Source organism: Neolamprologus multifasciatus, chromosome 7, assembly GCF_963576455.1.
Source record: "Neolamprologus multifasciatus chromosome 7, fNeoMul1.2, whole genome shotgun sequence".
Lineage (NCBI taxonomy): Eukaryota > Metazoa > Chordata > Actinopteri > Cichliformes > Cichlidae > Neolamprologus > Neolamprologus multifasciatus.
Window position 1 is genome coordinate 60,029,421 of NC_140445.1, and position 26,998 is coordinate 60,056,418.

The 26,998-nt window shown below is 40.4% G+C and overlaps 1 protein-coding gene, 1 long non-coding RNA gene and 1 other non-coding gene across 3 annotated transcripts; all 3 read left to right on the forward strand.

Moving 5' to 3' along the window:
• Positions 1 to 121: 121 nt before the first annotated feature.
• trnar-ucg (transfer RNA arginine (anticodon UCG)) lies at positions 122 to 194 on the forward strand. Its single transcript has one exon. It is a non-coding gene; the product is annotated as a tRNA-Arg (tRNA).
• Positions 195 to 3,284: 3,090 nt separating this feature from the next.
• LOC146515749 (Golgi apparatus membrane protein TVP23 homolog A-like) lies at positions 3,285 to 6,058 on the forward strand. The gene is made up of 6 exons (XM_085167902.1): positions 3,285 to 3,613; positions 4,962 to 5,106; positions 5,196 to 5,285; positions 5,379 to 5,504; positions 5,588 to 5,716; positions 5,818 to 6,058. Exons 1-6 carry the CDS (start codon positions 3,534 to 3,536, stop codon positions 5,842 to 5,844), a joined length of 597 nt encoding a protein of 198 aa, XP_085024028.1. The 5' UTR covers positions 3,285 to 3,533; the 3' UTR covers positions 5,845 to 6,058.
• Positions 6,059 to 7,339: 1,281 nt separating this feature from the next.
• LOC146515750 (uncharacterized) lies at positions 7,340 to 21,098 on the forward strand. Its single transcript, XR_014875338.1, has 4 exons — positions 7,340 to 7,521; positions 9,048 to 9,268; positions 11,067 to 11,325; positions 17,113 to 21,098. It is a non-coding gene; the product is annotated as an uncharacterized LOC146515750 (long non-coding RNA).
• The last annotated feature ends 5,900 nt before the right edge of the window (positions 21,099 to 26,998 follow it).

Consider the following 26,998-nt stretch of genomic DNA (forward strand, 5'->3'; position numbering starts at 1 on the left):
GATTACGTAGCATGGATAGCGCTAGAATATTCATTTTTAAAAAAGTGCTATACACGAATACCACAGGGACTGTGAAGAAAATGTTAAAACTGCAAAATACTAATAATGTGATCGCAATGTGGGCCGCGTGGCCTAATGGATAAGGCGTCTGACTTCGGATCAGAAGATTGCAGGTTCGAGTCCTGCCGCGGTCGTCTACTTTTATTCATTCGGAATTGCTCTTTTAACTGAAGTGTAGCGTAGTTGTCAAAATGTATCGGAAAAACACAAAACGCGTTGCCGCAGACAATATGTAAGGAATGTGAAGAATCAAAGCTATTTTATACGGTGGCCCCTAGAGACAAAGCACGTACAAACTCCAAAACACTTGCAAACTCCAAAACACATGCAAACTCCAAAACACTTGCAAACTCCAAAACACTTGCAAACTCCAAAACACATGCAAATGCCAAAACACTTGCAAACTCCAAAACACATGCAAACTCCAAAACACATGCAAACTCCAAAACACTTGCAAACTCCAAAACACATGCAAACCCCAAAGCACATGCAAATTCCAAAACACAACGGAAGTGCTCCAGGACGCTAGGGGCAGTGTTGAGCTCGATTTGCAAAATAAACGGCAAGTTTGTCTGTATGGGACGGTCTAGTCTCTGTCGCGCTTCCCAGGTTGCCTAGCAACCATGATAATAACCGCTGGTAACGTGTCATACAATTTTGTTTGACAGAAATGAAGGAAAACATATTTTGTTCATTTGTTTGTTTGTTTCTACAAGAGCTTTGTGTGATTTGATAAGTATCTGAGGTTGAGACCACAGGACAGTAAAACATGATTTTTGGGCTTCATTTCTGTACTGAACAGTCATTTAAGATTAGTTAGTAAATAACAATTAGCTAATGTTGTTCATGAGACTAAAGTCATATCACTTTGGTAATGTAAATATAATATGGCCAATATTATAGTTATTATATTAATCATTATTAGCTATTACAGCAGTGAACATGAACTCTGTGTCAAATACTGAGCCACAGTAGATTCAAGTTGCAGTTATTTATAGGTCTTATCACCTTAAATCTTCACTCAAAGACAAGTATCTTTGACAGTGCATATATAGGTGTATCATATATAAGAGAGAAATGTTGTTCCTTCAGTATGTTGGCATTACTAAATTTGGCTCATTGCTTACATACGTGTGTAAAAAGAAATTATATGAGCTGTGATAACTGTTTCTGATAAAATGAAGAGTAGACTGATATATTGAATATTCCTTTATTGGGTGAGAAAATCAGACCATGTCATAACTGCTTTAAGTCATACAGAATAGATATCAGAGCCTTAAACAGGCTGACTTCTGCTAAATGGGTCAAACTGGGCAGAAAGTATACAAACACATAGCATCATTATAGAATATGATGTAACACTATAGATCAACTTACCTCAGAATATATAAAGCATATAAACAATTACAGCAATATGATGCAACAAACACAGCACTGCTACTAATCCAAAATACTCAAAGCTTCATAGAACTGAAACAAACATTTATTTTTAGGTCCATTCAGCTGCTGATACATACTTTAGGTTTCTGAATATTAAACTTGTTTCTTCCTTTCATAGTGTGTAACTTGAAGGCCCTGAGTACTTTCTCCCACACTGCAAACACTGGAATGATAAAATTATTTGAACATTACCTAATAAGACTGATTCAGGACAGACAATTAGTTATGTTAAACTTTCCTAGCAGTCCTTCACAAACAGGGAACAGTCTGTCTATTCTCTCCATCTGTCAGCTGCTGCTGGCTCTTCCTCCTCCTCTTCCTCACACACTGCTGAGTCCTGGTGGATCATCAGGGATGCAAAGCCTCACAGATGATGTGCAGCAGTGAGTCCCTCAGTCTGTCCTCACTCTGGACACTTGCAGTTGTCACACATGGAAATCAAATGCGTGATAAGCTGCAGGATTCAAACACAAATGTAACTTATAAATACATGTTCATACTTTTATTACACAATCAGAGAGAAAGAAAAAGAGAGAGAGTGCAGGACAGACAGACAGGTGACAGCCTCAGGTGTATACACTGCTACAAAACAGCACAAAAGAAGGAGGACTGTGTTATTACGAAACAAGAAGAGTTCCCAGATGGTACAGTGGACACGTGTGTGACTCCTGTGATTAAAGCACCTTTCTTTCAGCTTAACGAGTGAACTGTCAGCTCGTTCAAACACACGTTAAAGTCCGTTTGGCTCTACACCACCGAACAGTGGCAGCAATATAACATAGCTAACATTAACAGTGCAGTGAATCCTGCTTGTGCCGTGATATTCAGGACTGCAAACCGAGCAGCATCACTGACTTTCAGCCTGTTGTGTTTGTGGATATATGACTGACTTTAATTATCCATAAAATCATCACATTCTCTGTAAGATTAAAGTCAACTATTGAACGGCGTATATTTTGGAGTAAAGGCTTTAAAACAAGTTAGTACAAACATCGCTAATGTCACATAACTTTCCCGACATGTGGCCAACAGTAATGTTTTAATGTTCTTCATTATAAAAAACATTTGCGCATAAATAAGTGACATAATATTCAGTACTTACTTCTGAAAGTTTACTCTTGGCGGCTCCGCTTCAGCCGTTTTTTTCGGCAAAATTATCCACACCACAGGCGAGCTATGAAATCTGGGATATGTTGGGCCATGAAGGCTACAGCGACCCATTCTTAAAATTCAGGGAAATTAAGGACGCATTTGAGGGCCGCATTTCGAGCAGCCTTTGAATTGGGACAGCCTTCGTCGTGTCGCTGTGACGTAATCGGCCTTAAAATGCGGACTTTAAGGCTGCAGACCCCAAATCCGGTCATTGGTACATCCTGGCTTGTGTAGTTACTAGGTAACAAAAGCTCAACACTGCCCCTAGCGTCCTGGAGCACTTCCGTTGTGTTTTGGAATTTGCATGTGCTTTGGGGTTTACAAGTGTTTTGGAGTTTGCATGTGTTTTGGAGTTTGCATGTGTTTTGGAGTTTGCAAGTGTTTTGGAGTTTGCAAGTGTTTTGGAGTTTGCAAGTGTTTTGGAGTTTGCATGTGTTTTGGAGTTTGCATGTGTTTTGGAGTTTGCAAGTGTTTTGGAGTTTGCATGTGTTTTGGAGTTTGCATGTGTTTTGGAGTTTGCAAGTGTTTTGGAGTTTGCATGTGTTTTGGAGTTTGCAAGTGTTTTGGAGTTTGCAAGTGTTTTGGAGTTTGTACGTGCTTTGTCTCTAGGGGCCACCGTAATTTTAAGCCCAGTTTCCTGATGTGGATTTAAAAAGTAGCCAGTGTCGCTGTCGGTCTTATTTCACTGCAACACCTGGCTCGTTTCAGCGTTCAAATACAGCGATGCAAAACTGGTATCTGCTTGGTAGATTTTGATTTGTACATATCTAAGATCACGGTGCCAGTGGAGATCTTTTTTGATTATTGTCCTTGTCGAGATTGTATTACAAACCCTCGGGTGATTTAAACAGTTTTTAGCTGTTGTTGATTTTTAGCAGACGATGGCGGATGCAACTGAGGATGTCGAGCTGGACTTTGCAGCTGACGAGCAGGAGAGGGCGCGGAGAAGCGCAGTCATAAGGTGCACTGCAGGAAATATCAACACAGCAGCTGTTTTATCTTCCATATCGTCTTTTCAGCTTTGCATTATTAGGTTTTTTGAGCAAAAAAAAAAAAAAAAAAAGCTTGTGCAAATCCCTGAACAGATGGAAAGATCACTGGTACATCTCAGGGCCAACATAGAGACAGGAAACAGTTGACACTCTTACATGGTACCCATTTTCAGGTGTATCAACTCTAAAATCAGGAAATTAACTAGGCTAACTAATTATTTTCTTCTTCTATTGTCTCTTTTTTTTTGCCATAATTTTCAGGTAACCTATTTGAAAACAGCGTAGTAAAACTGGAAATTCTTTTTTTGGTGTGCCACCCCAATATTTTTATTATGGCTACCCCATGAAACAATTCTGGAGGTGCCCCTGGTCTTCTCATTTGGCAAACTCTAATTTCAGGATTTCAGAGGGTGGAAACATAGTCAACACCTGTTTTTAATCCCACCCAGCATGTAATGAAAGCAGATATTTTCTGTATGCAGTTGTACTTTGGGGGCTGTGTAGCTGATAGAGCTTTAGTTTAAATATAAATCACTAACTGTTAGAGTACCAGGCGTAAAAGTATCAGTTCAGACTATAACAGAACTCATATCTGGACTCTTTAACACTCAGCTCATTGAGCACATTACAAGTGGACATGAATATGGCAAAAAAATGTGGATAAGCATGTGGAGTGCGCTTTTTACGATGCCATAAAACTAACGTGGAACAGTCTAAAATTTTAGATCAGCAGTAAGTGGTAGAAGAACGCCTAAATGACCAGAGGAACACCTTCCCACCCGATAAAGGTGATCATGTAACTGGATTCATGGGCTGTCTAAGTACCTAAAATGACGCTTCCAAAGCAAACATCCATTTCATCCTGAGGGATCATCAGTGGATACCTCAGTTATGGATCTGAATCTCTTTGCTTGATTTAAAGAAAACAGCTCTGAAGTCATAGAAATCACTAGTACTGGAAGTTTTTTGTGAAGGTTGAAAAGGCTAAATCTACACAAACAAGTGGTGTCAGAAAAACTACTGGAAACATTAACTGGAGATCACAAAGGTCAAAGCAAATAAATACTAAATTGAAACTGGAGGTGGAATAACGTTTACAGACCTTCTATTCACAAGTACTCTCGAGTGACAGTTGACTGTGAAGGTTTGAGTTCACGTCTTTATGAACTTCTATTCACAGAATAAAACATATCCTGCAGGTTAACTCATTTTGCATGCACACTATCATTTTATGTTTCCATACAAGCTCACCTGTATCTGTTTGAAAGCTACCTGCTGTCACATCAGGCTTCTCGTTTCCAATCCCTACAATTTTAGACACCCCGTGGCCTCCTTTTTCCACCTGTTCTTCCGAGTGGTTGCCATCGTTGTCTATCTGCTGTGTGAGTGGATCAGCAAGAGCTTTGCGTCCTGTTTTGTCCTGATCATAGCTCTGCTGTCGTTTGACTTTTGGTCTGTGAAGGTAAGACATCAAACAGTTTGTGTGATCTAGTTACTTTTCTGTGGCTTGCTTTAACTTTGCAAAATTTAATTGCTCACGCTTGTTTTCAGAATGTGACCGGCCGTCTGCTGGTGGGGCTGCGCTGGTGGAATCAGATTGACGAGGATGGAAAGAGCCTCTGGGTATTTGAGGCCAAAAAAGTAAGAGGGTGTTTTGTGCATTTTGAGCAATAAAAATTAGCGATTTTGACGTGTTAACCCTATAGTGTTTGCTTTGTTATCTATGTGTATAAGTCCCGGAATAGTAACACTGGAACCGAAGCAGAGGAAAGGATATTCTGGCTGGGCCTTATCATCTGTCCTCTCATCTGGACTTTCTTCTTCTTCACCTCTCTCTTCTCTCTGAAGATTAAATGGCTGGTGAGACTCCCTTTGCTTGCTTTTCTGCATATGTGCTAGATTGCATATTGTCTCTCTCAGACTCGTCTGTCTGCCTTCCTCAGTCTGTGGTGGTAGCTAGCATTTCCCTCCAAGCAGCAAACCTTTATGGCTACCTACGCTGCAAGGCAGGCGGGCAGGATGGCCATCCTCCAGACAACCGCTATTCCACGGGACAGCAGCTCCCCCAGCGTGTGAGTGACTGGCTGCATCATGTAGCATCTGCTGTTGTTCTGTTAACATGTCATTTCACATTAATTTTATGAAGTGCGTCTATTTTTTTTCTGTCTTTCAGCCAGATATCATCTTTGGAATATTATAATGGTCCCCCCCCTCCCCCCCCACACACACACACTTATAAGCTGCCTCTTCCCCAAGATTTCCACTTTCCACAGACCGCATGTTCCCAAATGGCTTTGTGTGCTGTGTTGAGCTCCGTTTAATGCTGTGAACTGTTTATTGCACATGTTGTCTGTGGATTGGTGTTGCTATGCTTAATAAAAGATAAATCTATATTACAGTTATTGCTCATGATTTAACACCACACCTCAAAGACTGTCACAAGGTAGGCCGAGGCGCATCAGGGTGAACCAAATCAAACTTTTTTATTAATGTTTTTCACACATAACCTATTGGATTTTTGCATTATTAATAAATATTTAATGCATATATACATAATTTACACTGTCCATTATCAGCAGGTTTTAATAGACTGTCTTTTTTTTTAGGCTAAGTGTGCTTGGTCTTTGCATAGGTCAAAAAAGTATTTTGAAAAATAAATGACCGTAAAATCTGGAATGAAACTGAAGTGCAGAGGGAGTTAGAGTGAAATCAATTATTAAGAGAGGTTGAGTTGACATTATTTGCTGTAAACACAACTAAAGCACATTCAATTTGTGTATTATTTATGGTGTAGTTTAGTTTTAAAGAAGTAAACAAAAAATATTTTTAACCGTGAACTGTTCGTTCTGCTTTTGGCCATGGCCCCTGATGCTGATTTCCCACACTTCCCACACAAACCATCAAAGATCCTTTATTGGACCAAGAAAGCTAACCCCTTATTCCAGCCCTCCAAAGACGCTTTGCAAAAGGCGCAATTTTTGGTTTGCATTTACAAAAAGCTTCATTTCTGAAGTGGAAAAAATCAAAGCAAACAATGTGGCTGCATGCGGTCACCATAGTTGCTTTATGACTTTGCAAGCTGCAAAGTGTGACTTGTTTAAAATGATTTTTAACCATATATATAACGTTAATGTTAGGGCCATAACTCTGAAAATGAAAATGTGTTCATATATACGTATATACTTTGAGCGCGGTACTCTAATATAACAGCATATTTAAGAGATATAATACTGACGTGATCTTGGTTTAAGAATAAAGAAATGTTTTTAAAAGGTTTGCAAGACATGTTCTTTTTATTTTATTTTTTCTTGTTTCCAAGTCTTCCCATTGCAGAGGAACAGGGACAGAAATTGGCCAACACCAAATTTTTGGAAACAGCGTGAATAAGAAGTCCTTTGAGTCTTTGAAAAAATGTCATGACTCCATAAGCTAAATACTAAACAGATCTGGAAGTGATATAATTTTATCCATCTGTGCCTTTTAGTGTAGTTTTACTACTACGACTGCTCTAGTTGGTAGTAGAGAAGAAAATAAGGGGGGGGGGGGGGGTAAATGGAGTTATGAAAGAGCCAGCAGTGAGACGTCTTCCTGATATCGGACCCTCTTTGGTGCCAACGGCCGCCGTGATTGGTCAGGAAGCCTCCCTGGTCCTGGCATGACGTCACTGCGGGAGCGAGTAATCAGACGGTAGAGGAAGCGCGCAGGCTGGAGGAGAGGCAGAAGCTGGCGCACCGAGGATGAAAGCGGACTCGTCCGTGAGCGGCGGCGCTGATTCTCACCGAGGGCCCGACGTGAATGCAGAAAAATGAGTCTGGAAAATTCAGCGAGCTAAAGTTGGGGACATTTGCCTCCAGAGTTCGCTTTGCTTGTGAAGCAGGTAAGAAATTGAGGTGGAAACAGGGGAGATTTGCACGCAGAGCATCACATCTTTTTTTTTTTTTCAGGCTCTGAATCTCTCCAAATGTCATGTCCATGTGGCTTACGCAGAGGATTTAGGGACACTGGCAATCTCTGCTTAGTATACCTGCTGGTTAATATCCACGGGGAAGAAATATGTAATTTAACCACCAGAAACGCCCTCCCGTTTCATTCTGTTTCTGCGAAAGCAGGTGCAGGCTATGATCTTTAAACAGAAAAGAAAAATCTTATTCTCTAAATTACCAGAATAATATAGGCTGCTACACTCCTCTGCCTGTTGTTATGATAAGGAACAAATTGGTTTCATGCGTTAGTTTATGCGGATAATCCTTGTGATGTGTGTAGTTTTAGAAGAAGTAGGCCAATCGCAACTCTCATTAAAAGTAGGCTGCCCTTGCCCTCAGGAGCCCTAACGAGCCGAGAGCAAATTAAAACATCTTACCCACCCCCTCCAACCAAACCCCAGCTCAATTTAGATTGAGAAGGTTTTTATTTATTAATTTCATTTTACGAGAGTCAGCTTTTGATCTTGAACTAGCATCATTTTAGTCCTCTGCATAAGCGCGGTGTCAGGATCACGGTCATGCTTTTAGGACTATATATATATATATATATATATATATATATATATATATATATATATATATATATATATATATATATATATATATATATATATATATATATATTCAGTCCTAATCTTATTACAACGACATGCCAAGTTTTGACCATGGATAATTATAATAATAATTATCCATGGCAGTCGTTTGTTACAAGTCATATAGTGATACTCTTTATCTCGCCTTAAATTGTTTTTGTTATTATTGTTAAGATGTTGTGTTGTGCAGAATACAGGTCTGTCCTATTTGAACTAAATAACTGTAGGTTATTATCGAAGTATCTTTCAGCACTGTTGATTTTTTCTTTTTCTTTTTTTAAAAATCCAACTAAATGCTTAAAGTAATATTTCAAACAGCTCCTGCACGGCTTTACACTAGAAATTTTGAAGTTAAAAAGTATGATAATTTGTATGCTAAATATTGTGATTTGTGTAGCTGCAATACAGGGGTGTTACCTGCAAGATATGCTAATGTAAGCGTTATAGCCTGTTGTGTGTACAAAACGCCTGATTTGATTTTTCTAATGAGTTAATATTTATTTATTTGTTATTATTATTTTACATTTTAGATGCATGACAATTGCACACATGTAGAGTACAATTAGGTCAGGCTGATCTCTGTATTCAGCAGGCCTTCAAACAGACACCTTATCACGGCAGGACAAGAAATGTGTGTCGGCTTCTTAAACCACCAACATATGTCAGCATAAAGACAGTGCATATCTACGTTTCATGCATCTTTTACTCCATGTAGAGACGATAGCTTTTGCTCCCTTTTTTTTATTTTAATATAAAGATGCAGAAATGATCTGGGAGTGTATTTTTGAATATTACGGGCCTACTAATGCAGCTTCACCTCCTTCTAGATATCACGCCAGCATCATGTCGGGCTACAGCATCAGAGAGTGTGAGAGAGGGGGTCTGTTTTTGTCTTTGGTTATCTAGCTGTATGAGTGTTAAATACCTGTCATAAAGCTAGATAACCGAAAGTAGAAATGGCTTCCGTAGCCGTGTGTGCGTACCCGAAAGAAAAGGGCGCTCCGGCTTTAGAGTCACCAAGTTGGATTTTGAAGTTCACCTCCAACAGGTAAGAAAACGTTCTGCTTTGAGGCTGCTGTTAATATTCGTGAATTAGAAAGGCAACAAAATGTTTTACTAGAAGTGTGTAAAGTAAGATTTTAGTGCTGAATTTAAATTCATAAGGAGTTTCTCTCACCTATAACCAGTGCATTTGTGGGCCTTCCATTGTAGGATATGTCAGTTTCATACAGCCTTTATTTTATGGTAGAAGAGTAGAAAAACAATTTTCTAACAATACTACTTTTAATTTATATTTTAATTTTATATATATATAATATATAATTTTTCTATATAAAAACAGCCACAAGTGCAAATAAAATGATCTAACATCTCAATCAGGACTCTGCCCCCAGGCATCTTTTACCTTTAAACTTATGCCCCTCGGTGTAACCTGAGGGTTCATATGAGCTTTAGGATTTGAGCCTGTTTCAGGGTTGTCTACTCAGGTCCTTTGCAACATGGTGTTGAATGTAAAGCAGGTCACCCAGTGGCTGGATGGGGAGCAGTAGACTCAAAGACCCAAAATTTCACCATTCGCAGGCATTGGTCCACTGATGCCAGTAAAGCATCATGTGAGAAAAACTTTATTGCCAAAAAAATAATTAACAGTATTTTAAAAATCCAGTCTAATAAGAAGGGAAGGTGAACAGGCAAACAGGTCATACTACCAGGACCCTGAAACTAAAGCTAAATGGAATTCAGCCATCATTCATTTGTGCTCTTCTTACCTCTTTCTGTAAAAACACATCACATTATCACAGCATAGAGTCAAATAACTTTACTTATTATTAATTGCACTTATTAAACCACACTTATTATTATTATTTTCATTCTTGAGAACCTCCAACTTCCTCTTAAAGTACCTGCTTCAGGATACACTGGCATGTTCCCCTGTAAGCCTATAGTGAGTGGGTTGTGATCTTTTACAATTTACCCTCTACTTTGTCATTCATTTACTTTTTTCCTTCGCTGAAGAGTATTTGCCATTTATTTTAAACACAACGCGCAGTTCCGATTCGAACTTCATTCAGGAGAAAGAAAGGGGAAGCGGATGCTTTGTTCCAGCAGGACTGCTAATAATGCCGTTGAGTGGTGTAGCACCCTGCTAATAAAAACACTTGGTGTCTGTATTTAAAGCTGTAGCAAATCTCAGAGCCTTTGGGATGCATTGTGTCTCGCCTCAATGAGAAGGCCAGGGCCATCCTGTAGACAGGAGCTGAACTTTTCAACTTGGTACTTCAGCGCTGTTCGGTGCATACGCTCAACCCTGAGAATGCCTCTAAAGCCTAAAGAGCACCAAAGTGAGATGAGTTTTCATTCATTCTGTTAACTACCTATTGCTGTAGCGCTTGCGGTCAAATGCGGCTAATTGCTTCGTTTCACAACGAGATATTGGATATGTGAAAAGGCCGTGGTCCGAGTCTTTTCCAGAGCTTTCCCTGTTATAGGTAGCGTGTGAACACGACGTGCCTCCTTAGTGAAAGGGAATAAAAACACTTGAGGCTTTATATATGGGATGGTCCAAGGAATTCTTGATTTAACCTTTGTACTTTGTATAATATGAAGGATTCTCTTGGTGGCTTTATAGCAAAAACATACAAAAACACACAAGCATGACAAGAGATGGGACTGGGCTATGAAGAAGCACAGCTGCTGAAAGCTTTTAAAGTTTCCATAGTTGACTGATTTATGCTTGTTTACAGTATGTACAGTAGGCCGTGTTTAGCTATAGTGATACCTTAAAATGTGTAAAACACTTTTCATATTTTACTCCTCTCTTTTCTGTTTTTCTGCTCGTATTGCAGGCTTCTGAATAACACTGAAAGCTGTGGGATTCCTGAAAGGATCCACCATTAGAAGAGAATAAAAAGAAAGGACCTCCCCTCTCCCACCTTCACCCCTTTTTTTGCCCGAGAGCCCCCGATGCCATCTGCACTGCCAATGTGGGCGCTTGGCCTGTGCCAGGAGGGGGACAAAGACCCTGCCGGAGTAAGGGCTTGCACAGAGGAGCCATCTTGGGAGATGTTTGCCGTGACACCTAAAATGGCTGGGCTGGCACACGAGGTGAGCTGCATCATAGCTTTCTGTTGGGTACCAGTGGTAATGGTGGTGGTGGTGATGGTGGCCAGGAGGTGGGAAGTGTGACTGTGTCTGTGTGTGTGAGAGAGATGGGGGAAGGGAACAGGACGAAGGATGAGGGATGAGGGGAAAGAAGAGTTTCCCATTTCCTCCCCAGTCACACATGGCCTCTCCCTTTTCTGCTTTCTTCAGCTCCTGCTAATTAGCAGTTAAGGGGTGATGTGAGGGTGGTGGGCGAAGAAGGGTGGTGGTAGTTGATGGTGGAAGGGAGGGGTGGGGGGGGGGTTGCTGGGTAGCAAACAAAATTAATGAGCTGGCACTGGTTGAAGGAAACCTGCCATCGTCTCCTGTCATGGTGCTTCTTTACTCCCTGATGCACACCAGGCAGTGGTGTACGGCGCGTTTCCACCTGACAAACCTCGGAGATTAATTCATGCAAAACGGCTTTTGTTAGGAAATTTGCATCGTGATATTTAGCACAGTATCTTTAAGCGTCTTAGTGTGGCGAAAATCTGAGGAGGAGACAAGCAGGGATCCTGATATTTCTCCTGTGGGGGATCACACGACTGTCTTTAACAGTAAAAGCATTAGTTTAACAATTAAATTTACAGTCTGAAAATATTCGGCTTCACGAAGCAGTTCCTTGTGTGTAATACTGATATGTTATCATTCATGTTGCAGTGCAGACACTGCGCTTGCATGTACGTTTTGAGAAATAAGAAATGGGGCAGTGAACATACCTTATTATAACCGTTAACGCTGATTGAAGAGGTCATATATAAATTTAAGCGTTAGCGCTCGGCGTTTAATACTGATTACAGCTCTTTCTGGTGTAATTGTGCTGCTTCGGTGCTTGCGTGTGATTAGAAACTTTAGTTAACAGGAAGGCTAAAAACGTCTTCCAAAATCTGGCAAGGGCAAAATGACACTGCTAAATATCAGCGTAAGTGCAGAGCAATCCAAATCGTCAGCAGCTCCAAGCCCGTAACCCTGCACGCGCACGCCCGGAAAAGCGTCCTCATCGTGGCGTAGAGCTGCCCTGTACCCCCGGCGACTCCAGCAGCGACCTGGAGCAGAAAAAGAGACACGTGAGCGTGTGTGTGCAGGGCCAACATGTGCAGCTGCAGTGCTCGTGTGTTAATGAACAGCACCGTGCGTTTTCACATTATCATTCAACCCCGTTCTTTCTCACCCCACCCCACCTCAATAGCTGCTGCCATTCCCCCCCCACTCCCTACCCATTCCCCCTCAAAAAGCCTGCTTTCCCACTATTGTGGGAACTGGTGGTGCGGTGGACCTGGGCTGGGGGGCAGGGTGGGAAAGACCCTCCAGACTAGACATGAGCAGATGCCTGAGACATTAGACTGTCGTGCAGATCACCGGGGTCGGACGAGCCACTGAGTTTTAATGTGTGTGCAAGTGTATGTGGGTTTGATATGTGTGTGATGGGGGGGTGGGGGTGTAGTTCAGGCCCTGGAGTGCCACCTGACTGTTCATTAGTCTATTCAGCCTCCTCTCCATGTCTGAAAGACATGGAGATGCTGTATTTTGTGCTAAATTAGAGGGATTTCCCAAGCATGAGGCCTATACGCTGTCACATGTAAAACCATAGCCTGTCTTTAGATCATATTGGAGGCAACAATTCATTTTCATATTTATTAATTTTTATACATTAAGAATTTGATTTGATTAAAGATTTAAACCCTCACAGTGTGTCACTTCCTCTGCCTTGCACTCCTTTATCTTATCTCAGTTTCCTATCTGGATGAGCGTTAATGCAAACACCGTCTCCAAAGTCACGCTGCTCTCAGATTGTAAAAAGAAAGAAAAAAGAAATCATACAAGACAATTGGTGGCACAACATATCACGGCGAATGACTCAGCTAAGGCGATGGGTGTGCTCTCGAAAGCTGAATGATGTAACCCGCGGATAATGATTATTAATGAGCCTCATACTGTACGTGCGCCTCCGCAAGATGTGTAAGGCATGTGCAGCCCACACGTCAAAAGATTATTCCCTCTCTTTATTCATATAAAAGACTCAGAGCTGTCTTTGCAATTGCATTTGTGCTGCTCATCTGTGATATACAGCATATTGCTTCAGGCAGGTTTGACAGAAGAGAGGAAGCACTGTGGGGAAAAAAAAATCGTTTTGGAGACATTATAGCTTGCTTAACGCTACGTCTCCATGACACATTAGGGGAAACAGAGGAGCGAGGAGGGGAATGATGATGAAATTGGGTTTTTAAAAAAAGAAAAAACAAAAAAAAACAAAGGTAAAGATTGGGTTATCAAGAGAAGGTTAAAGACACTGGAGCTAAATGTATATGCGTGCATGAAAAGGAGGCGGCAGGTGTAGCACATGGGCAGCCATGTTTGAGCCACCATCTGCATTTGCTGAGGAAGTTAGCTTGTGCTAGCCTGTGCAGTGCCACATTAAAGCCATCTGCAGCTGCGAGGAGCTGGGCATCGAAGATGGAAGAGCGTGCGTGTGTGTGTGTGTGCTTGAAAAGAGTAAGGAGGGCTATCAATTTGTATGTGATAGCCGCAGCAGTCGGCACAGACAGCGTGGTCAAATAGAGGGGGTGACTGAAGCAAATAAGTCAGGAAGATGTATTTGCGCTTAATACCAGAAGTGCTGTAGATGTAAAGAGCTTTTACTAGTACTTGAAGGGTGTTAAAAATGAGCAGCATGTACAAATGCACACAGAATATTTCTTTGTCTAATGGTTAATAAGAGCTGTATTTCTTACTAAACGCAATGTGGTGTGGAGGGGGGGGGGATAGCATGAGTTGATTGCAAATGAGCAAAAAATAAGCGATGGGGGGAAAAAAATGCAAATGTTGATTTAGATAGTGAAACCGCTTAAGACTCGCGTGGCTTTAATCGTCTCGGAAACAAAGAGTTTTCAATCAAGATGGTCTGAAATGAGAGCAGCTGAAGAGTGAGGTCAGCAGCTCTGACACGGTGTCGGGAGGATTTAGGATATAAAGGTCCTCGAATCTTCCTCGGCACACTGTAGTTACTTAAATATTCATTCTTTCATTCCTTCTACTTGTACATAACTTTAAATTTGACAGAAAAATGTATTTCCCCTCAAGAAAACGGCAGAATAGAGATGATTACCTTTCCTTCCTTTCCTCCTTCTGTTATTCATTATTAACTATGTATTGCTTTTCCTATGTGGGATTTTCAGTGCAGGGAAATTATAATGTATGACATGATGAAGTGACAGTAGCCGGTGCTCACTTCCTATTCTGTGTGAGTTCAGGGCCGTAGCCATAGTAGCGATAAAATGTTAATACCGTATAGCTCCTGGGTTACCTCTTCACTATGTGTGGACAGTATTAATGTTTTAACGGCTCTGCTGTGGTGTATAAAGCACAGCTCATGGGCCGCCCATAGTCTTGGATGAGGTCCAATGTGGGTCAAGCAAGGCTCATTGGGACTCTTTAATGCAACTTTGGCAGAGACTAATCTTGCACAAAGCCCAATGCTAAGTATCTTAGAGCAAGATGGAGAGAAGTTTCTACATCCAAGGCTTTGCAGATTACGTCTGTTAGCCGTGGCATCCCTGAGTAGGGGTCCTGTGTGCTCCAATGAAAGCAGGGGAGAATTAGGTGACTGAGCCTTTAATACAGTGGCCCTTTGTAATCATATCAGTAGATGAGGTTCTGGGTTGAGGAGAATTACATTGAATCCTTGGAGTGACCTCTTTTTATTTTGTGAATGTAATTTTATTCAGTAGTACCATGTGCGAGTTCGATACAGGCAAAAGCAAAAAGAGACAAAAGAAAGTGCAGAGTACAGCGTCCAATGCAAAATGGCTGTACGACCCCAACTCTGTGTCAGAAATCAATTCAAGTTCAAGTTCATGGCTGTGACCGCTCTGTCTGCAGCCGGTCAGGGAGTTAAGAGTGTCTGTGACCACCCCGGAGTACAAGAGGAGGAGGAGGAGGTGGTGGTTGGTGGGTGCGGGGTACATAGCCTTTGACCTCTGTTAGTGTTGCTATGGGAAAGAGGCCGGTCGGCTCAGTAATGTACGGCTGAAAAGGCCGAACTGTCAGAGCTGTCCAGCAGACGTCAACACCCCCCCATGATACACACACATGCACACAAGCTCTAACTCATTCACACACACTCACAGATGGCACGGGCCAGCTTGGGAATGTTCGTTGTGAGAGAATGCTTTATGTTCATCAGACGCTGTTATAATTCATCCAATCTTTTGAGTCTCCACCTCTTCCTCTGCACATTCTGTTAGACTTCTTCTGTCTCATTGTGTGTGTGTGTTTGTGTGTGTTAGCGTGCGCATGTGTGCATGTCACCCAATATACAAATACTGTGATAAAGCACTTGTGAGAAAGGAAACCAATCCTACGTTGCAAACAGAGCTCTTCAGATAAAACGTGCTGCAGAGTCCGCAGAGAAAACATTTCACTAAAAAACAAAGAATATCCAGCGTATTGTCAAATAGTGAGATTACACAGCAAACAAAGCATTGCTTGTGAGCAGAAAACTCACTATACACATGCACATAGTGCATGTTTCCGTTTCGCTTAAGCCTCACTATTGTACTTACAAGGCAATATCTGTGCAATCTTTGCATGTAAGACTGTGATCTAATTAATAACGGTGAAAATCATCTTCTGTGGCCCCAACCTCAACCCATGAGTTATTGATCTCTTTGGATAAACCTGTGGATAAAATAATCTGTCGCGATGTATATTTCTGTGTCTGCTCATTTGAAATGGTTGGTGTTTGATGTTTGAGTGACTGCGTGTCAGAGTGGGCATGCAAATCCACTGATTGTACTACGTGCATGTTCCGTGCCCCCTCTGTGAGCGTGCGCAAGTGTGGCCTCATTTAAGGTTGCATTCATTCAGGGGAGGGGTCTCGCGAATAAAAGAGCTCCTATTTGCATACGCTGCATGCTGTCTGCAGAGAGGGAGCAGTCAAAAAAAAGATATCAGAGGTGGACAAAGAGAACGAGGACAAATCCTTCATTGTGGGGTTGGTGGGAGAAAGGGCTCATCTGAATTGGGGAGTGGGTGGAAATTGACAGAGAAAGAGTTCGGGCTGGTTCCCTGTAGGGATAAAAGCCTTAAGATCCCTTCATGCATACAGCCTGCAAATGGAAGAGAAGAACAACATGCAGAGCACAGGGGTCTTTTTCTTCTTTTTTTTTAACAGTGCATGAAAAGGAAGTTTGTTTTTCTGAAACACTGCTTACAATCTTTAATGTATAAATTAAAAAAGAAAGAAAAAAGAAATCACGCACAACAAATTCACTATTGGCAAAACAAACTCATCAACCTTTGGAATAACCAAAGAGCTGCTTCGGTTTGCAGAATCGTTTTCAGATTTTATTCTTAATCGTTTCCCCACAGACTCGTTTTTATATGGGGATGTTATTTACCCTTTTTATGTGTTTTACCCGGTGGCCCTTTGTTCTTTGGGTTAATTTGTTTCATTGTAAATGTTGTTGCTGTTTTTAATGACTGCTCAGCATTTTGTAAGCTCAAGAAAATGCTCTACAAATAAAGCTTTTAATTATGAATGCTTAACGTACTAGCTCATGACAAAACTAGCACATTTTCATATTATGTTGTCAGTGGAACGTGTTCCTAAATCGAGGCTGTTTGCAAGAATACCTTCACTTTGCTTTTTGCACCCAAAATGTGAAACGTTACTCTCATTCAGGGCAGAAGAGTTTATGGAGCCAAGTTCGATTCTCATGCTAATGATTCCCTCCATGCTTTCTTCCTCAGGATGGGACAGGACCTGCATCTCTGCACTCTGTGGGACTCTGAAGCCGTGGAAGAAAACTCCTCAGACTGTTGTCCTAACAGAATATAAAATTTAACGAAACTGAAACCTGAGTGTATCATCGAAATAAAGTAGAAACAGCAGGTTTACTATGAAACACATTATTCAAGATCAAGGCCTCGGTTAAGCAAAAACAACAAAACCCTATTTTAAGACATTGTGAATGTAATGCCATATATGATCTGACATGTTTATACTGATGTCTTTGTTTAAAAACTGTTAATAAATCACTTTTTTCCCCACCAAATAATGTTTGTATATTTTCACAGTAAATGCCTGCTTTTTTTAAATTAATTAAATATTTTATTTTAATATGTCTAAAGTGTATTTTTTAATAAATATAGATTATTTTATTATTAATATCCTGTCACTAACAGCTACTTAAATAATATAATAAAATAATATGAAAACATTACCCCTGTGTTTGACTCTTGTTTTCGAGCAACACCGTGCTTTATTTTGGTGATCCGATAGGCGAGGAAGGACCATATTGTGAGGCTGGATTATTACAGAGCTGGGAAATAAAACACGAAACACACACATATTTATAATGTCCCTCTTTCTCTCTTTCTCTCGCTCGCTTGCTCGCTCTCTCTCGTGAGAAGGTGTTTGAGTGACCCCGCATTAAGTTTTAATTAGGAGGAGCAGACAAAGCACCGTGTGTGGGAATGAAAAGTTCATCAGCCGAAAAACTCAGTTGCCAAAACGACCCTGTCCGCTATTAAACACAATATAATAATAATAATAGCCTTCATATTTTATTTATCAAGTGGATTTTATTTGAAACATTTCACCCACACGTTTGCCTTGTGTTCTAAGAATAGTTAAAGGTCTAAATCAGTGCAATAAAAATGTAAGCGTAAATTTAAGCGAGTCGGAGTTTTAAGTGTGAGTGAAGGCCACAGCCACGTTTGGACAATTAATCAGTTTTTTGGGGGGGGATTACAAGCCGTCCGGGTGTCAGTCGGACCTCAATCACTGTCCGACTGATCTCTGTCCGGAGTCAAACAACAGATGGACACGCGCGGGGTCAGCAGGGGATTATTTCCACGCTTTGTGTAACAAACAAAACGCTTAGAAGTGACAGAAAAAAAGAAAAAAATACAGACATGCTCATTAGTTTCAACAACTGAGTTGTGAATAACTTCTTTTTGCAATTTAATGTACTTGTCTAATAACTAAATAAACATGAATAACATCATTGCTCCATTCGCCTTTCACTTTAATCTTCTGACTGTATTACATTGCATTATTTTCTAATACAAATTTTAAAACGATATAATATGTATATAATCTTTTGAAATTACCAGACTATTATTGTTTTAAAGTGGATGAATGAATGACACTTTTTTTCAATTTGAAAAGCAGTGATGAAACAATTAAAATTCATAAAAGACTGATAAAAAAAAAAAGCTGGATTTTAATTGTATGTTTTAAAGAAGTTATTGATCCTATATGCAGGTGTCACAGCAGCAGAAATATAAACAGGAATACAGAGCTAAGCTGCTAAACCAGAATACCTGCTTCTAACCCATATAATAAATCATCTATTTATACTGTATATATTAAACATGACACTTAGAAAATAAAAATAAAGGTAGTCTAATGAATGATGTATGGACCAGTGTGAGAAAACAAATGGACTAAAGTGCAGATACAAACACCTTGCAGTAAATTCTGTAATTACACAGTTACTTGCTTGTGAATAGCTTGTGACAGCACTGTTTTCTTACCCATCTCCTCAAATCTAACATCACATGGCAGTGCAGTTCTCACTCATGGAGCTCCACGCAGGAGTCAGCATGTTTTCAATCTATCTAAACACTACAGCGGCTGATTTTGGTGATTAGTTCCCCCTCTCTGGATGAATGGAACCCAATTAGCGAAATCAGCCTCTGTAGAGCCTGGATGGAAGGAAAGCACAAATGTTCAAATGATGTTGTAAAAACTGTTACACTGCCATGATTTTCATCATTAAAAATGTTGCATATTCTGCTGGGTTTACCCTACATGCCCTGCAAATGTGTGCTTTATGTTTCTTCCCTGCAAACAAACATTAGAGAGCTCAGAGAATAATTATGGCACATTCAGTATCCACATCATCCTTCTGCAGAGGTAACGTCTTGCTTTAATCTGTTGCTCGGTGTAAATATTGCTTTTTGATGAATGTCCTGTGAGGTGGCACAGCCGGTCAGGGACCTGTTGGTGAAGTCCCATGTCAGCAGGGGTCAGGGGTCACGATCTGGGCAGTCCCCCAGAGGACAATAAACAGGCCGGAGAGATGCTGAGGTCAAAAAAAGCTTTAGCCAGAACCAAAGGTCAAGGGCCGCTAATTAAGTGGCTATTTCCTGCTATTCCCAAGTGACCAGTGGAGTTGAGACAGAAAATGAAATGCATGAAGAAGTTAATAAATCATGTTAACACAAAAAAGGAATTTGAGCACTATATAATAAAAACAGCAGCCTGTCCCCCTCATGTTAGAAGAGAAAATAAAATATAAAGATTAAAGATATAAATTCTATATTTTTTCAGCAGATTTCCATAAAAATAACAACATATTTAACCTTTATTTCATAGCAACATTCTCACATGCTGCTCCCTTAAGGGAGAGAAGCCGTGATGCAGGACCTCACTGCTCACGATGAGGAATCCAAACATTTTGGAGGGAAAGTTAGAGTTGGTAGGAGCTGTTTATGCCTTTCCAGCCAGTGAATGAGCCCTATGTGTATGATCCTTTAGCATAAGAAAGGAGATGGGGCCTGTGAACTTCTCTGACACTGACCTTTCTCCCAGGATGTGAATAGTATCACTCAAGGGGCTACCCGGCAGCCTTTCAGCCAGACCCAAGCCTCGCCCTTGCCTAAACTTCTAATCAGGCTGATTTAATGTATCCTAAAAGTCTTTCCTCGCCACCCACCCCACCGCTGCTTCAGACGAGTCACTGTGCAGCCATTTACTGCAAGCACACACAGCCCTGTCTCTGGGCCCCTACACTCTGGGAAGTTAAAGGAGCTGGTTTGAAACAACAGAGGGCCCTTTCTCCTTCCAAAGTGTCTGAGTCGCTTTGTAATCAATTGGTTCCTCCTCCAAGGAGCTGATGCTTCAACCAAACTGATTTGGATTTCTCAGATAGAATATGGAGGTACTATTTTATTTAAGCAAAACACATGTTCTTCACACTTCAACAGTATACTTTATTTATTATAGTTTTTTCTACCACATATTTAGCTACAATAAACTTGTAAATAACATTGAAAAACATCGAAATATTACTCATTACTGTACATCCGTGTCATTATATGCAGCATAACATGAGCAGAGCAATAACATGTGCGTGGCATCAATGTCAAGTGGGCTGATTTATGCAGCACGTGATTTATACTTAACTACCAGTCGCCGTAAATGTGCTTTTAGTCGTTAAGATCAACTTATTTAGCTCTTGGTTGGCAGCCCATCTGAAGCATTGTGTATTGTTTTGTATGAAATGCGTGTGTCTAAATAATTTCTCACCAAAGTTAAGTGAGACTCTGAGGCTCAGTTAACACAATTAAAAATCTTTTTTAAATAAAATTTAAACGCAATGAAAAATAATCCTCTGAATCTGGATCATGCAGTAAGCCTGTGGGGCTGTATCAAATATCGACGCAATAAATGACGCTCAGCAGTGCAGAGGAGCGCACTGCGCCCTGACCAAGCGCACTGCTCCTGGAAGTAAAAATGTTTCCAAGCCATAATATCAAAATAAACATACATCATACATCGCTCATAAATCCTTATGTAAAAAAAACGAAGGCCTTCACTCAAATGGTTTATGTTTGTTTGTATTTATTTATTTCCGTTAAACTTATTGTTACATTTATTGGGGTTTTTTGCTGCATCAGGCTGCTGAATGGATCGCTCAACAGTCCTGCTATTATTATAGTAATAGGTTTTTTTTTTAAAAGTATTAGCTAATTATTAGCTGATTGTAATCTTTAATTTATAAACTGTAAACCTAAAAACCTAAAAACAAAAACAAAAACGAAATCTTAGGTTTATTTCTTATTTTTTCTTTTTTTTTTTAAGGAGTTAATGTACTCATACTGTATTTGAGCACATTAAATTGTTGTTGTTAGTTAGTAACTGACGTCAGGTTCGACTTGGCATTAGTGTTTGCAGCTGCAGTGCTGCTCTTGATTGGTGCGTAAGACCATCATGTCCCGCCTCCTGTTGCAGCTCATTCCTGTGCTGTAATACAGTTAATAGACGAACTGTGTAATGTAGTGTGGGTCCTCTGAGAGCCAGCCTCTACCTGCTCTGTAATCTATCAGTCTTCTGTTACACTCTGCGTGCTGCGTAAATGCTCGTCAGGTGGGAGCTGAAGTGCAAGGCAATAACATAACAATAACATGCAATATTATGATTATTATTATTATGTATTTTAAAGGCTTCCTGTTCTTAGATCGCTTGGATGGTTAATTGCTAAAACTCTAGTGCAAAATAATTTCACCCCCCACCCCCATTTTCACATTACAACAACACAATAACTCTCTTCTCATACAGGCCTCTGTGTATTTTCCACTACAAATAATCCACAATAAATAATTAAGCTTTTAAAATCTTTGGCAACATTTTTAAAAATAGAATTGATTTCAGAGTAACGAATATTTGGTTCTTTTATCGAAAATGAAATAAAACCAAAGCCTGGCAAGAATGCAAAGATAATTGGATAATTATAAAACACGGTGACTGAATCAGAGGCAGCAGGGGCTCGAACTACAACTCAGCGATAGGGTAAAAAAATAATAATAATTCATAACAAAAATTAGTCTACATCACATTTGGAAATCAATTTGTTAAATAACTTTGTCTTAGTATGGATTTCTACTTCACAGTTGCATGATTTAAAACAGATTCAGGCAAAATCTATGTAGAAGCTTTGGTCTTAAAAACAGAAATAAAAGGAAGGGGCATCAGTCATTAAGATCTATCTGAGTGTATGAGTGACGAAGTTTTCTATCTGTATTCTTTATGTTCCTTTTGCCGTTTTGCTTGTTTTGCATGTGTACATTTCACTGTCCATGTCTACTGTGTCCCTGCGACCAGTAATCAATGAGAGATAAACCTTCTGCTGCCACTGCTGGCTTTGTTCCCTCTTGTGGGGCTGATTAAGTGCTCTTAATCTTCATGTCTGCTGAAGAAATCAGGTGATTTACACATTTAGGCTGCAGAGAGACAATGAAGATCAGAATATGTGTGTTGATTTATAAAAGAAATTCATTCCAAAAGCTTCAAGAGTCTGAAGGAAGAAAAGAGTGGGTGGTGTGTGTGTGTGTGTGTGTGGGGGGGGTGATGAACCCATATTGAGTCAGTGCGCATGCTCACAGTGAGGCGTGGAAAGGCTCATTAGAGGTGCACGCAGTGTGGGTTGGCATCTTTCAAAAAGCCACGTGAGGCTTTAGCCATTCCCCGCTCTTCGTGGCATGCTGGCAGCTTGGCTGTGATTGGCTGAGGACGGTGTGAGTCAGCAGTCGAAGGTGAAAGGTAAGCTGTACCACGGCTGCTTGCAAATGCTACTCACGGCAGGTGCGTCGATGTGGATTTTTGAATCAGTGTGTTAATGTTGACAAAAAAATCAGTTTGAACTTCAAATTGATGCTTTAATTAAGTCCATTTTTTTTTTCTGTGGGGCGCACAGAAAGAAGCATTTTGTTTTTTATGGACTTCATATGTTGCCACAATAATTCTCCCTCATGTCTCAGGATCCATCTCTGAAGGAATTCAGGGCCACATTCCAACAGGCGGGGTTTAGAGTGATTTGCCATTCAGCATTTATGCACACACAGGGGACTCGAACCGTGTCTGATGTGTGGCTGCTGTGTTAGCCTTTGACCCCAGACTGTCTGGAGGGCCACAGTCACAGAGAGTCAAGGTCAAGGAGAAGAGGGGGGTGGGCGTGGACAGCATCTGATGGGTGGAAAGGGCCCCTGTCTGGGAGTGCAGGACCCAGACAGTCCCAGACGTCTATCTAAGCAGACTCAGTGTAGTGAGAGAACCCCTTTAGATCCCCACATCCATGCCCTGTTTGTTCCCACTCACCTCTGCGAGACCTCTGATGCCTAGACACCAGCAGAGTGATGTTTCACCCACTGGAGGAGTGTTTGGGAGAGACACAGATCTTTATATTGCTAATCCTTGAGATTCAGATAGACACACACTAACGTCTTTAAGTCTCATTTTAATTTACAATTTGCTCATCTGTCTCTCTTTCATAAAAGCGCTAATCTGTACCTCAGACAGCAAATCCTTTTTTGCTTAAACTAGAAAAAGCCTGATGTGTAGTGTTTCTTGCATTTCTCTTTTCACTGTGTCATTCGAAAGTGTTTTTCTTCTGTTGCATTTTTGTAACATTGTACATTATACCAGTGTTTTGCGGGGTTTTTTTTATCAATGCATCTATTTTTTGTAATTTTTAATTTAAAAAGTCAAGACTTAAAGTTTCTTACCAAGAAAGATCCACCAAATATATTTTTTTAATGTTAAAAGCACAAAAATGTAAAATTATGCCATTTCACAAAAGAGACAATGATACAAATTTGGGTAGCGGAAATTTGTTTCTAATAACATCTTGATCTGAGAACACACAGGTCCCTGTACTTAACCATACTTAGCAGTAAAAAGCTCCTTATGCACACATTCATGCATATTATAAAATCTCAGATAATAGCAATCAAATTTTTTTGCATCATTGCAATCAACATCTGTGTTTTTATGCAATGACACGCTCCAGCCATATGTTTAATGATCTACCTAAAATTGCATCTATTCTTGATCCTTCCTTTAAAAAATTAGAAATTCTGTGAGCATGCAAATATTGATTTAATTACTGAGGTTTAACTACTAGGGACAAGCTACCTCACTGCGAAGAGTATGTGGAGCAGACGAGGTTTCAGGTTTGCAACAGCTGTTTAACTGTACAGTGATCAGCTTTCACAGCTGTATTGTGAAGCTCTAAAACAGAGCATTTAATTACATTTAATTTTCTAAAAGAAAGTGTACTTGAAGTCAGAAACATCTATTAAGTAGGCAGATTTCGGACATGGGTTGGGGCTTCCAACAACACTTACAAAACTTTTTTTTTTATTTGTTGTACTTCTTTTACTTCACCAACATGTCACATGCATTTTACAGGCTTTATTGGATTATTATAGGGTGAATGAACATGCAGGCGCAGAAGCAGCTCCCTCTTCAGGTATGCAACGGTGACACTTTTATAGCTTCTCATGTGTTCTCCCTGCCAGTGTAATCTGCCATAGACACACACTTCTGCAGACACACAACCACGCATTCACGGTCACAGCTATAAGGCCCCTTCCAGACCTCCCGGGTGATCTGCAGTGGAGCATGTAGCCACCTGTCAATCACCAGATCTCAGCCGCCTTAAGAGAGACATTTCGTCTGGGACAACGGCAGCCTGTCCCTCCCCATACATTCAGCCTCCCCTGGCAACCCTCGCCGGATGACTGAGAGGCTTTGTCCCCTCACAACGGGAGTCCACCATTGAACCCAGGAGCCCATAGCAACCAGAATTAGAGGGTGCCAGAAAGAGGTCTTTGCTGCGAGACAGGGGTGAAAGCTCTGTTCTTGTCCCCACGTCTGGGATTCATATCACGGGCCTGAATGGTGTCCCCTCCTCCTTTTAAATGGTGGTGTAACGGAGCGTATGAAGGGGCTAGCGGTGAGCGGATAGGATCATGGTTAATCTGCTGTTCCTCTCCACTGTGGTCCGATAGGGACACTTAAGCAGCCTCTGTGGCGTGGGGAGGCCTGGAGAAACCTACAGTGGGCAAAACTGGGAGGTTCAAGAGCAGGCTGCAAACACTAATGGGCATAGTCCAAAGACAATTATTTAGCATAATTTAGATAAACAACATTATAAGAAAACTCGATAACAAGTACATTTAAAGTCCAGTATTCTTGCCTGTGTAAAAAAAATAATAAATTAAAAACAAAAAGTATTATCAGGAAAATGTTTCCTCCTCAAGGAGCTGGTGAAAAAGTAGGAACTGGTCATATTTCCAAAACAAGATACCCTGTAATACATACATTGTTATAAAACAACAATAGTTTGTTTGTACTGATACATTTGTATGTAACTAATATTTTGCTTGTGAAGTACTTTATATAGCCCTGCCAAATACAATTGTGGCCAAATCTGGCCAAAATCTGTTCTCATAGTGGCCACATTTACCCTTGAGTAAAGACGTGAACTTGATGAGAGCCTGGCAGCATCACTTCAGTCACAGGTCCACCTTACCTGGGTTTGCACAACATGTGCCACTAATATAACCAAGTGATAATTTCCAAAATGAGGAAGCGACTAAATTTTATTTATTTATTTTTTTTGCAACAAAAATTACAAACTCATTCTGGAACATGCCACTCTCTCTCAAATGTAATGGAATAAAAAAAATAGCTGAAAATACCTCAAAGGAAAACATTGGACAGGAGTGATGGTGGGAAATATAGGACTCAATTAGTCCCAGGATTAGACATCACAAAGACAGTCCAGATCCTAATGGTCAGGAAAGTTTTGAAATGCCTGCTGTGAGATCATCTTTAGGGGACACGGAAACTGCAAACAGAATGTGAGCAGATTAGGCACAGAGAGAAAAGACTAAGGGCTTGAATAGTTTATGAACAGTTTTATGGACTCGTGGTTGCTTTCAAAAGGGCTTTTACAGCTCTCTCTATAAGAGAGTGAACATAGATTCCTGAATACTACTCTAACCACTGTAGGTGCTTGTAACTGTAAAGGGAATTCATTGAGGTTTTACTGCAGTGTGGATGGCGTGTATCTATATCTATAAAACAATCCCGCCATGAACACACAGAAATAAAAAAAATCACCATATTGTGCTGTTTGGTTTGAGCAGTGGCAAAAACAAATACAATCCCAATTTCAAAAAAGCCATTATGCTGTGTAAATAGTAAATGAAAACTAAATGTAATTATTTGCAAACCTCAGATAACCATATTTTATTCACAAACAAATGTTTAAACTAAGATATTTTACTTTTTAATTAAAAAATATTGATGGCAGCAAAAGCTGGGGGCAACCGAAGGCTAGAAGGAAAGTCTTACTAAAAACAAACAGCTGGTGAAACATTTTGCAACTAATTAGGTTAACTGGCAATGAGTCAGTAATGTGACTGAGTATGAATAGAACAACTTAGAGAGGCAAGTAATATGGCCCAAGCTTCAGAAAAAAAACCCTGTTTCCACAAATTGTAAAACAATTTCTGAATAATTTTCCTCAGCGTAAAATTGTGGAGACTTTTAACATCTCATCATCTACAGTGCATAATATCAAAAGACTCAGAGAATCTGGGGAAATCTCTGTCCGCAAGGGGTCAAGGCCAAAAATCGGTATTAGATGCCTGCGAATTTCGGGCCCTCCGGCAGCATTGCATTAAAAACATACACGATTCTGTCATAGAAATCACTGTGTGGAGTCAGCAACACTTCCAGAAAGTTTTGTAAGTGAACACAGCTCATTGTGCCATCCGCAGATGCAAGTTAAAGCCCCATCGTGCAAATAAGCCATACAGCATCTATTACAACAACATAGCTTTGTAACAGAAGGTGCTGAACTAGCCTGCCTGCAGTTCAGACCTTTCACCAACTGAAAACATTTGGAATGTTTCATCAAGAAATGAAAAATACAACAAAAAGGGTTTCGGGTTGCAGAACTAAAAGCTAAATGTCCACAATCAGGTGCACCAACACGACCTCCCACGTTGTGTTTTAGCAACGTAGTGTTCTGTACATTTTAGGAGATTACAAACT